The 12837-nt window shown below is 29.1% G+C and overlaps 6 protein-coding genes across 6 annotated transcripts; 4 read left to right on the plus strand and 2 right to left on the minus strand.

Annotated features, from left to right (window-relative positions):
* Positions 1-311: 311 nt before the first annotated feature.
* UBC7 (E2 ubiquitin-conjugating protein UBC7) lies at positions 312-809 on the minus strand (the record flags this gene model as incomplete). The annotated part of the gene is made up of 1 exon (XM_004182016.1): positions 312-809. One exon carries the CDS (start codon positions 807-809, stop codon positions 312-314), a length of 498 nt encoding a protein of 165 aa, XP_004182064.1.
* A 2055-nt stretch (positions 810-2864) lies between these two features.
* On the minus strand, positions 2865-4373 carry KAR5 (Kar5p; the record flags this gene model as incomplete). Its single annotated transcript, XM_004182017.1, has 1 exon — positions 2865-4373. The coding sequence occupies one exon, from the start codon at positions 4371-4373 to the stop codon at positions 2865-2867; it is 1509 nt and encodes a 502-aa protein (XP_004182065.1).
* Positions 4374-5280: 907 nt separating this feature from the next.
* On the plus strand, positions 5281-6027 carry TBLA0H02630 (uncharacterized protein; the record flags this gene model as incomplete). Its single annotated transcript, XM_004182018.1, has 1 exon — positions 5281-6027. The coding sequence occupies one exon, from the start codon at positions 5281-5283 to the stop codon at positions 6025-6027; it is 747 nt and encodes a 248-aa protein (XP_004182066.1).
* A 393-nt stretch (positions 6028-6420) lies between these two features.
* PRI2 (DNA primase subunit PRI2) lies at positions 6421-7908 on the plus strand (the record flags this gene model as incomplete). The annotated part of the gene is made up of 1 exon (XM_004182019.1): positions 6421-7908. The coding sequence occupies one exon, from the start codon at positions 6421-6423 to the stop codon at positions 7906-7908; it is 1488 nt and encodes a 495-aa protein (XP_004182067.1).
* Positions 7909-8710: 802 nt separating this feature from the next.
* Positions 8711-10294, plus strand: ERG5 (C-22 sterol desaturase; the record flags this gene model as incomplete). The annotated part of the gene is made up of 1 exon (XM_004182020.1): positions 8711-10294. One exon carries the CDS (start codon positions 8711-8713, stop codon positions 10292-10294), a length of 1584 nt encoding a protein of 527 aa, XP_004182068.1.
* A 1306-nt stretch (positions 10295-11600) lies between these two features.
* Positions 11601-12683, plus strand: CSI1 (Csi1p; the record flags this gene model as incomplete). The annotated part of the gene is made up of 1 exon (XM_004182021.1): positions 11601-12683. One exon carries the CDS (start codon positions 11601-11603, stop codon positions 12681-12683), a length of 1083 nt encoding a protein of 360 aa, XP_004182069.1.
* Between the last annotated feature and the right edge of the window lie 154 nt (positions 12684-12837).

Here is a 12837-nt window from a genome sequence, read left to right on the forward strand (position 1 = left end):
GAGTGTAATAAGTTACTTCTAAGCCTGAGACAAACAATATATAATTTTGGAAAGATTTTTCTTTTTCTCTTAGTACATGAATCAAATCATAATTATCATTAATGCTAGAATTGTGATATGTACTGTTCCTACTCAACAGTGCATTTCGCATATATATATATATATATATGTATAATACTGTACATAAAATCTATATACGTATACTTATATCTATAGACTAATCAAAGGAGGGAGAGGGGTATCCATACTAAGCGATTAGAAATCACATACAGACGGTCCAGTTGCTTGTTTTTCTTTTCAATTTTTCATTATCAAAATCCTAATGATTTTAAAACATCTCTTTTAACCTTTTTATTAAAGTCATCCCTGTGATCTCTCCATAGAATGCAAGCGTCGATATTCGCACCACTTTCTACATTTGGCTCACTTAGCATACTGACAACACTTAATAAAATTTTCTCGACACTTTGTACAGGAGACCAACGCTCTTCTGGTAATTCATACATGTTTGGATCACTACCTGGAGCATGTAAAATAGATATACAAACTTCCCCATTTGGATAAACGTTTGGATGTAAAATTGATGGGGTGAATGTAAGTGTTGGTGGTGATAATGGATAATCAGTTGGGAATTGTAACTGACAATTAAATAAACCGCCTGCATATGGTGTGTCTGGTGGCCCAGCAACAAGACAATCCCAAGTAAATAGATCGCTTTCAGTTTTAGGAGCAGCAATTATTCCAGGAGGTGGATCACGGGTTAATTGCTGTAATTCCTTTAATAGACGCTTCTGAGCTGTGCGAGACATTTGAGTATTTTGTTATAAGATATGATTAAAACCTTTGTTTATTTTATTAGAGATTTTTAGAACTAATATTAAGGTAAGTTTAGTTATCCAAAGTTTTGTATAAAAGAATATTGTTATGCTTGTTGGTCTTTTTTACAGAATTTCGGATAAATGATTTCACAGTATTTGTCCGAGCGACAATTGCCAAAGTAAAGAGCGTCACAAATATACATCCATTATGCTTTCACAGTTAAACTACTTATATTTAAAGAAAAAATTTGGCACATACTTGATTATACTTTTTCTGTATTATTGTTAGTCCAAGAATTGGAAATATCCTACTCAATATTATTTATAACGAGTACATAATCTTGTTGATCCAGGGGACTTTTCTAATATTCTAAAGAACTACGTACATATGGAAGGCTAAACTTGATATTTTGAAAGATTAAAAATTCTTAAAAGTACATAATAAAAATAATAATGAAATGACATACTTTGTTAAGTAAATTTAGACACAAAAATACAAAAAACCATTTTGTCTAAAGTACAGAAGAATATTCTATATATATCTTTTGGAATTATTTTTAAGAATATTCACGAAAGACGGACAAAAGCAATTAAATAAAGGAAGTATTAAGGATTTTTAAAATTAACCCATTAAATTCCTACCACAATAGTAAAATTAAAGAAAAAAAGAATAAAGGTAGTTTATCTATGCTTAAAATTAAAAATTAATCCACAAATTTTTGACTTATATTTTAATATTTCTGAAGTATAAAAGACTTCATATATTTTTTATTTTAATAAATTTTTTAATTAATTTTGTTTCTTTATACTCCTAATTTTTCAAACTATATTCTAATAAGGTTCCCAATTTTTTTTTTTTAGTAGCAAATTAAACAGGATAAGAAAAGCAAAATAAATATGACTAACAATTATACATATATAAGTAAAAGAAATAATAAAAATGTTAGTTCATTAGAAAGGTGTAATGAAGCCCCAAATCTCAATTCAATACTATGTCTATTGGATAATCCAATAGATATTGAATTATTGCCAGGCACTGTAAAAGGTTGTAATGGGAGTTATTTCAAAATATCAATAAAGATTGTTAGCTCTACGGCACTTGATCGTCCTGTCAGAGAATATGTGGAACAATTTTTATTTTTTACCGGTTATAAATTAGTAATGCTAGATTCAAACACCCTACGAGGTGTGGTGAAACTTATTGACGAAGGTCCACCACGTTATGTAAGGAAATTGCATTAAGACCTCTAGACTAATTACACCCCCCCATATTCTTTGAGGTTTGTCGTTTTTGTTATATATATAATGGCACAATTATTCTTTCATTTCAAGTAAATAAAACTTTGTAGATAAATATCCGGTTACAAATATTTATAGCTTTTATATAGTTTTACGGCCATTAATTTTAAGTGATTTTTTTTTGTTTCCATGGAAATTTTTAGTTCGCAGATTTTGTGTAACCGCCTATAATTTTCTGCAATATCAAACAATTTTAATGCTTTTAACTGAGAACTTAAAAATATTATGTCTTGACTCTATATTAAGTTCTGATTTTCAAAAAAATCAGAATTTTTATATTTGTTACATTGTTTTCTTTTGCAAGAATTTATAATGGTATGAGTATTATAACACAATTGGTATCTGACATTACAGCATCTTAGAAAAATAACCACTAGGATTTATAGCGGTAATAAAGTAAAGAGTGTAAATTACTAGTTCAAGATTTTTTTGGACAAAATAATACCTAGATAATAGTTTAGTGGAATCTATAAGTCGATATTTAGGGATTAGTCTAATAGTTTACTTCTGAAACAGTATATATCATGCTAATAGATACTAATTGCAAATATATATGTATATATATATATATATGTAGTAAACTTAAGTCTTAACAAATTACTTCAGGCCATTTTTGTAAAAGCTATAGCAGATATTTTATACACAAATAAGAGATACATGGGCTAGTAAAATGTAAGACACACACACACACACACAAACAAAAAAAAAAAAGTATAGTAAACTATATGAATTACTAAGTATATTGTATTAAAGTATTAAATGAAATATTGTGTCACCAAAAATTGACCCTAAATAAATTGAGATGGCAACTAATGCTATTTTTATTATTTTAAAATTGTAGAGTAAAACGGAAGGGTTCATATAGCTACTATATATTCTAGCAAATGTTAAAATAGGGATAATACAGATCCAGATAAACCTATTGGTGATCAATTTTAGAAGCATCCCAAAAAAGTTGATTATGGTTGTAAATGTTTTAATAACACAGTTTAAACGAGTCTCTAGTTTCTCCAATCCTTGATCTATATTTGATATTTTCATTCTAGTATCATTCAATGTAGAATCAATGTTATTAAAACTTCCTACAATATGTTCATTGTATATATTAATTTCATTTGTTAAAAATTGACTCATTGAAAACCAGTCGTCAATTATTTGATCTTTAAAGGTGGTCAATTCTGGTAAAATTATTTCATTTATATTTTCCATTAGAGAACCTCTGATAGTAACGTCTAGCTCATTTACAAGTTCAGCATTATAACTTAGTTCATTAGCTACCATATTGGAAAAAGCTGACACATTCTGTAACGCTTTATTCAATTTTTCAGTCATTTCTAAAAATAGGTCATTTTGATTCTCTCGTAATCCAAAAACGAACTCTTTTGAGATCTGTCCCATATTTTTAATATCTGTATAATGATTTTGTTTAAGATATTGTATTTCTAAATCAAGATTATTATTAAACACTGCATTGACAATGGAATCAATACCAGCCTGAGCTATAGTTAAGGAGTCATTTATGAACATATCTTGTAATTTAACATTATTATTAATTTTCTCAGTTAGACTCTCCATAGAGCTCATTTCATTTTTTAACTTGTTCAATTCCACAATTACTCCATTTCTTTCTACTTGTAATTCATTTTGAAAATTTTCTTTAGATTCTTCAAAATTTTGATTTAAGTCATTTATAAATTCGTCAGATGTATTCTTAACATTATTTAAAATATTATCTAATTGATGATTAATTTCACCATTAAATCTTTCATACATCTGTGTAACATTCAAAAATAAATCTAATATTTGTTCTTTTTCAAAAGTCAAGGAATTTTCAAAACAAACTGTGGGAAGGTTTTGATAATAACCACTATAGGTCGTCCACCATTGAGTTGCAACATCCGATGCTAACATACATGAAACTATTGATTCCGGATCATTAGAACTTATTTTTAAACAACTTTCTATATGAGCTTCTAAGCCACTTATTTGAAATTCACAATATGTTAATTCTATTGCAGTTTTTGATTTCAACTCAGAAGGTATCTGATCAAAACCTTCCTTCACACATCTTGGTAAGAGCGTTGATAATGCATTTTTTGTACATGTACTTCGAAGTAAGGGAAAGTGATCTTCTAAATACTGTTGTGTTAAAATAGGTTCATTAGATGGTATTAGCTGAGCATTAATATATGGAATCTCAAAGGAACATAATACCGAATTAATGCAAAAGAAATAAATAAACTTTTTATACGTCATTTCTCATTCGGATGGTCCAAGTTTTGCTTAAAGAATTAACAATTTTAAGTTAAAGATTATTATATTATCTACTATATATATTTGGTTTTTTAAGTCTATTTTATGTCTAAATAATATGATGATATATCATTTATTAGAAAGAGGTTTCAAGTTTGTTTCAGATATTTTCAAAATAAAGCATTAACAGCATTATAAATAATCTGTATCCTATTAAAAGTTTCTTAAAAATAAAAGATTGCGAAAATAGTTAAAGGTTGTAAAGAACATATAAGTTGATTTATATTTTTCAAAATGTTTTTGCTTATTAGTATTTTATTTTTACCATATATTACCCGAAATATTTCGGAATAATTTTCATTTTAAGAAAATTATTCTAAAAACTGAAAAAAATGAGGCGGCTAGATAAAAAAAATAATCAAAAAAATTGATGCACACTTTATAGTAATATATTGAACTTAAAAGGATACTAACATATCAGAATTATATATTTTTTACTCAATCTTATATTTTAAATGTACTTATTAAAATTATGTCCAAGTTAGCGTTAATTGATTAATGCAATTACAGTAAATTAATAAAAGTTAGTAACAAATATATAAAAATTGCTAAGCATAGATCAACCATTTAAAAAAAATATAATCAAGCGTCTTAGACTACTGAATTATTTCAACAAGTGATAAGAATCTCATTTCTTTTAAAAACTGGCTTTGTGTTCATATAACAGAAAAGTCCGAAGTCCCTTTAAAATTAATATTGCCGCTCACAAAGAGTGGTAAAAAAGAGATAATCAGTACAATATAGTTCCAGCAAGCTATATTAATTACTTGATATTTTGAAAAAAAAAAAAAAAGATAAGATAATTGCCAAAAATTTTCAAAATAACAAATATCATTTGACAAGAATAAATATGGTATATATTCAATTTTTTACGGAAGAATCTGAATTTCTAGAAAAATTGTATAATCCAGGAATTGGTGGTGAATTTGTATTTCATTTATTTGTCACAGGCAAGAACCTTGAAGAAGGTAACGACCATTTTAAAATACCAGAAGATTTTCAAATAGTAAAATTACCGATTATTGAGGATGTTTATGTCCGTTACTTGTTTCTAATGTTTGGAACAATTGCAAATCGTCATGCAGGAGTAATAATTGATCCTATTTTCCAAAACAAGGCAGAAACAGAAGATTTCATTAATCTTATATCATCTGATATTAAGAATACAAATGATGAGTATATCTTACACTTTCTAAATCATTTCTTTTGGAAAATTAATCAAATAAAATTATACCATTTGTTAAAAGAAATGGAAGCTATAAATTATGAAATGACAATGTTGCATAAGTTTGAAGCATCAAAAGTAGATAGATTTGTTAGCACTTATAGATTCGTCCAAAGTGTCTGTAAAACTCAAGAAATAATTATGCCATTGCCGTATACTAATTTTCTGGATAAATCTAAAATTGGGCCCTTTATTGATATGCCTGAAGATGATTCCAGAAGAACTATTTATGAAAATTTTTGTCAAACCAATACGATTAGGCAAACAGAGTTGTTGATAATTGAAGAAAATTTAAACCATTATAATATTTGGTTTGATAACAGTAGAATACTAGCATTTGATGGAAATTCTTCCATAACAAACAATCGTTAATGAACCATGATCTATAGATACTTATCCTTCTATATTCTATAGTACTAGTTATACATATATATATATATATATAATAACCTGTTATTCCTACATATTCATAAAAAAAAGGTGGCTAGACGTTTTCTTAAAGAGGATTATGCTAAATCTATAATGTATTACTGAATCGTCATGAAGATCGAACAATTACATTGTACGGGTAACTCATCGCCTTTAAAGTTTGGTAGATCTCTTATTGACGCGTTATTTTGAATTACTTCACAATACGCGTAAAAAAGTTCATAGCTTAAAAAAAAAATTGAAAAATGAAGTAGTTGGGAAAAGGTAGTAAAATAAGAAGAGTAATAGCAAGAAAAGCGTTTGAATCATACAAATCATAAGAAATAAAGCTCCCAAATGTTCAGACAAAATAAAAGACGGTTAACTTCTCGTCGTAATTTTCAAGATCAGTATTCAAACAATTCAATCAAACATGAATTAACAAATGATTCTTCAATATCGAAACTTAATTTTTACAATATAGCCCCCACACAAGAAATAACCCTTGATAATTTTGAAATATGGGCCATTGACAGACTCAAAGTTTTAATCGAAATTGAAACGATGTTAAGTAGATCCAAAAATATCCGTGATATTGAAACTTCTGTCAAACCTATTCTAAATAAATATTTACCAATGAACACGGCTGAAGATCAAGAAAAGGATTATTACTCACATTTTATCTTACGATTATGTTTCTGTAGATCCAAAGAATTGCGTGCTCGATTTATTAATACAGAAACAATTTTATTTAAATTACGTTATAACATGCTAACATCCAGTGAACAGACTAAATTTGTGGAAGATTTACAATTAGATAGTTTGAAATATATTTCTGATGATGAGAAAAATGAATTTTCCACTGAATTATACTCTATGATCTCTCCACTTTTAACATTCCAATTGAATCTAACAGATGAAAATTCTAAAAGATTGTTTTTCCAAAACGAAAAATTCATTAAATTGCCATTTGAAAACGTTACAGAGTTATTGAGTAATCGACAAGTATTTTTGCATAAAGGTTGGGCATATATCGGACAATTTCAACAATTAAACCTATTGACTAATGAATTTTCTCAAAAATTAGAAACATCATTATTGAAGACATATTCTATTCTACCGAAACTGAATGAAGATGATAGATTATTACCGATTATCCAACACCTGTCCTCTGGTTATAATTTAAGTGATCTAAGTATTGGCAGTTCATATTTATCCGGTAATGCTACTGGAGAAGGTGAAATTACAAGTGACATGATTTATGATAAAGAAATGATGAAAAATTATCCACTCAGTGTTCTCAATCTATTGGAAGGACTTCGTGAAAATCATCATTTGCGTTACAATGGTAGACAACAATTAGGCATGTTTCTTAAAGGTATTGGGTTATCCGTGGATGAGGCATTGAAATTTTGGGCCAATGAATTTGTTTATGCACCAGGAGCTCATATGACTTTGGACAAGTTTAATAAAGAATATAGATATAACATACGTCATACGTATGGTTTGGAAGGTAACCGAATCAATTATAAACCGTGGGATTTCCGTACTATACTAAGCAAACCTCGACCTGCAAGGGGTGAATATCATGGTTGCCCATATCGTGATTGGAGTCATGAAAAATTAACAAGTTATTTGAAAACCAAGATGGGATTGTCTTTAAGCCAAATAAATCAAGTAATGGAATCTGTAGAACAACAAGAATATGCAATGGCATCCACAAAAGTGTTTGAGATGACCATTGGCAAACTGCCAGAGGGAGTTACACACATCGTACATCCAAATCAATACTTTGATCTAGCTCGTGCTATCCATAAGAGGCAATCTAATGCTAATGATGCTTAAGACTACTAATCTATAAATAAATCATATAACAATGTATATGTACATACATCCCTGTACAACTACTATCATGCACACGTGATAGAAATTGCCGTCATTTGCTTAACGACACTAATCCCCTCGTATACAGACCGGCATTCTCGGATAAAATATTTTTTTGTCCCGTTATTTTTCGTCAATCTCTTTAAGTATTACTGCCTTTTAATATGATCTACGTCCACTTCTTACTATTCATTGATTTGTTAAGGTTCTTAACCTTCATAAAATAAATTGAAAAAATTCCCATATTTCTTTATCTTTGTTGCCTTGTATGGCTCTTTTTCTCACCAACAATGGATATGTATAATGTATGTCCCTAAATATCCCTAGGGTGTTCAAAGCCCTAAAATTCTCACTCCACAATCCTAGGTCTTCTACAATCAGTATAGGACTCTGTGCTATTTCCGCGGATTTAAAAATGATGCCCTCGTACAGCATCCTAACCCCGATAAAAAGATGAATCTCGTTCCTCGACACAATCTTGAGAATCAACAAAGTACCGAATGAGAATAATACCCGATTGGGCCTTGAAGATTAATGAAGATGAAATATCAATAATTAAGACCATGGTATTTAAAGGGCGGAGATTTGATGTCAACATTACCTTGGAAAAAATAATGGAAGACTAAATTCTTCTATTTGTGTCGTTGGAAAACAGCAGTGCTTAATTTATTATTAATAATTTCTTTTATAACACATCGAGAAAATTTCAGCTGATTCGAGAGCTGTTTGCTATATAGATATCGATACGAATTGTTTTTGAAAAATGGACACTTACAATTCTACTTTAGAACAGGTTGTTTCATCAACGGGTTCGTCTAACACTCTTTTACAAAAGGGTCTATTTTCCCTTTCGGAGTATTCCAAGCTACAATTATTAATCACCTTTCTAGTGGCTGTTTTTACCTATGATCAAATTGCTTATCAGCTTAGAAAAAGGAACTTAGCAGGTCCTGCTTTCAAATGGTACCCAATCATCGGTCCATTTTTAGACTCTCTAGATCCTAAATTCGAACAATACGTGGAGAAATGGAATTCAGGGAAGTTGTCCTGTGTATCAATCTTTCATAAGTTTGTTATTATTGCGTCGGATAGAGATTTGGCAAGAAAAATCTTTCAAGCTCAAAAGTTCGTTAAACCATGTGTTGTTGATGTGGCTGTCAAGATCTTAAGACCCACAAATTGGGTCTTTTTAGATGGTAAAGCTCATTTGGATTATAGAAAATCATTAAACGGTCTTTTCACAAAGACTGCATTGGAACAATATTTACCACATATTGAAGAAATTGTGGATAAATATATGGACAAGTTTGTTGAATTATCCAAGGAAAATAATTATGAGCCACAAGTGTTTTTCCATGAAATGAGAGAAATTCTTTGTGCGATTTCTTTACGTTCATTCTGCGGTGATTATATTACAGAAGATCAGATTAGAAAAATCGCTGATGATTATTATTTAGTCACTGCTGCATTGGAATTGGTGAATTTCCCCATCATTTTGCCATATACAAAGACTTGGTACGGTAAGAAGACAGCCGACAATGCCATGAAGATTTTCGAGAATTGTGCTCAAATGGCTAAGGATCATGTTGCCAAAGGCGGTAAATCAATCTGTGTCATGGATGCTTGGTGTAAATTAATGTATGATTCTAAAAATAAAGATGATGAAACTTCAAGATTGTACCATAGAGAATTCACCAATAGAGAAGTTTCAGAAGCTGTTTTCACATTTTTGTTTGCCTCTCAAGATGCTTCATCTTCTTTAGCTTGCTGGATTTTCCAAATCTTAGCTGATAGGCCTGATGTTTTGGAAAAGATTAGAACTGAACAATTGAAAGTCCGTGATAATAAACCAGATGAATCTGTTTCAATTAATATGATTGATAAGATGGAATATACAAATATGGTTATTAAAGAAACCTTACGTTATAGACCACCTGTTATTATGGTGCCATATGTGGTTAAAAAGAACTTCCCGGTTACTGAAACTTATACTGCACCAAAGGGATCCATGTTGATTCCATCATGTTATCCAGCTTTACATGATCCAGAAGTTTATGAAAACCCTGATGAATTTATTCCTGAAAGATGGGTAGAAGGTGGTAAGGCAATGCAAAACAAGAAAAATTGGCTAGTATTCGGTTGTGGTCCACATGTCTGTTTGGGTCAAACTTATGTGATGATTACTTTTGCCACTTTGATTGGTAAATTCGCTTTGAATACAAATTGGGAACATAAAGTTACACCCCTAAGTGAAAAAATCAAAGTGTTTGCTACTATTTTCCCAAAGGATGATTTGTTATTGAATTTCAAAAAGAGAGACCCACTAACAGGTAAAATCATTGAATAATTTAATTCAATTCTAAAAATATAAAGAAAATAAAAAAAAACTGAAAAATATGATATGATTGTATAATCAAATATTAGGAGTTAAAAAACTTGCATGTTAGGGATTCGGCTCGTCCAACTAATTTAAATTTTGTTACAAAATTTTTTTTGTCTTATTTCCTTGTTCTACCTTTTTTTCACTATTTATCCAAACTTTATCTCTCTTTATATATTTTTACAAGGATTTTGAGTTTATAATGTTTAATACCATTCTAGTTGAATATATATAGAGATATATAATTCTGACGTTTATTGTAATATATTATTACACTTGAAAATTTATCTTTGACTTACTTTTATTATTTAATAAACTTTTTACATTCGGGATTCTTTGCCATCATCTACCCTCTGTTAAGCATCAGCTTGGTAGGTTTATATAATAATTTGTCACGAATGAAGAAAGCGTTCCTATAGGGCTTTCCATATATCTTGGTTGTGAAGATTCAAATCAAGAGCCCAATATAAAACTCCAAAAAAAAATTAATTCAACTATCTGTAAATTAGTTACTTATAAATAGATATTTTTTACTCTTTTTTATCTCAGATATGCTTAACACTAAGATATCACTAATTAATAATGTCGCTTCTAAGATATCTTCAAAAAAAAAATTATGCATAAAGCATACAACCGTGTAACTATAAGTCTGTTTTATATATCATTGAAAAAATGTAATTTATGCTAATGATTAACTCTTTCCCTTTACAACGTATCTCGACTCATTCGAGATACTATGAAAGCAGTACTAATTAGTGATTGGTGGAAAATGTTATATTTTTATAAACGTATAAATAAGACATGTAATTAGTTTCTCTCTCAGCCGTCTTACAAATTTATGATTTTAGAAAACAAGCAATAAAAGTTAATTGAATTTATGTCTTTAGCTTTGAGTAAGAAGCTTCTTAGTAGTCATTTTTGCAAGCGTATTTTAATCCCAGAGTAATTCATAATAGACGTTATTTTGGAAAGCAATTTTTTGTCTATCCTAGTGACGAATGATATATCCAAAATCGATAATTGGTATAACAAATGGATTTATGCTTACGTGCTACCTTTGCCTTTAATTTTTATTTTCAAATTTTAATATTACATTTGTTTTTCTGGACTTAATTCATATTTTTAATTTCATTCTTTTTTTTTATATTTTTTATTGATCCAACCAATAAGAGTATTTAAACAATGGTATCTTTTTCCTCTACAAAAACGCTTAAATAAGAAACTGGCTACAACGAGGGAAAAAAAAGCTTTAATACTATCAATATATGTTTAAATGAGCACACCTTTAGAAAATATAATCTATTTAAAGGTACATTCAAGAGCAATTTTAGAAGTGAATTATCAATATGCTGAAGTTTCAAGCCAGTATAATCAAGCTTTAACACCACAATGTTATTTGTTACTTGGCGAGAATATTAACATTGACACTGAAAATTGCCCTATAGATGAAAGTGATACTGACAAAACTGCTGAAGTTTTTTTGTCTGACTCGATACATTTGCCATTGCTATCTTATTTAAATGAACGAGAAAATATTTTAAATTTTTCTGTTAATAAAGAGCAGATATTTAAAAGATTGGAATTATTTAAAGTAACTCACCAAAGTTTACAACCAATGGCACTTCTGCTGCTCAATAAAAATATTTTTAATTATGATTCATTGATTCTACAATTGCTTGAAATATTCCCTTCAAAGTTACAATGGTTATTTGATTATAGTCCAAGCATTGAAAATATGGCATTAAAAGAAAAATTGAAATGTTGGAAAATAGCAGCTGACTTTAATTTGAAGAATTACTACTTTGATATTATTGATATCCCAATTGAATTTTCTCTTACTTCAAATGCAAATTTAAATTCCAATTCCAATTCTTCATCATCTACAATTATAGCAAGAAAATCATGTTCCATAATACCAGCCAGATCTATCTCAATGGATAATAATATGAACTCTCAAAATAATCACAATAGCTCGTCTTCATCATTTGTCGATGAAGAGAGAGAAGTAAATCAAGATTTAAAAAAAATAATAAATGAAATAGATCGAATGTTAAATTATCTGCGTAACTTAGATAATGGATTACATTCTCAGTATAATAAAACCTCAGAGATTATAACAAGAAAGATATCGATAGTAATTAGTCAATTAAGGAAGGGGCCTACTAATGATATTCAAAAAGAAATTGGAATTAGCGAAAAAGAAATTTATATTTTTAAAAAGGCTTGTGAACAATGGGAGCTCATTCAGAACTTACCAAATAATGGAAACATCAATAACAGTAACAATATGAATAGTTATAGTATGACTAGTAATGCCACAATTGATAATACTACCCTAAATATGAATATTAATTAATTTCTAAAGGCGCACTACAATGCGTGTATCAGAAGTTTTCCAAAATTATCGAATTTAATTTCTATGATCTTATTGATTCAGATTAGCACAGATAACCGGAAGAGATATGGCAAAGCGCCCAGAATTATATTTGGAAACATCAGCTATTGTATTT

Source organism: Henningerozyma blattae, chromosome 8 (genome assembly GCF_000315915.1).
Source record: "Henningerozyma blattae CBS 6284 chromosome 8, complete genome".
In the NCBI taxonomy this organism is placed as follows: domain Eukaryota; kingdom Fungi; phylum Ascomycota; class Saccharomycetes; order Saccharomycetales; family Saccharomycetaceae; genus Henningerozyma; species Henningerozyma blattae.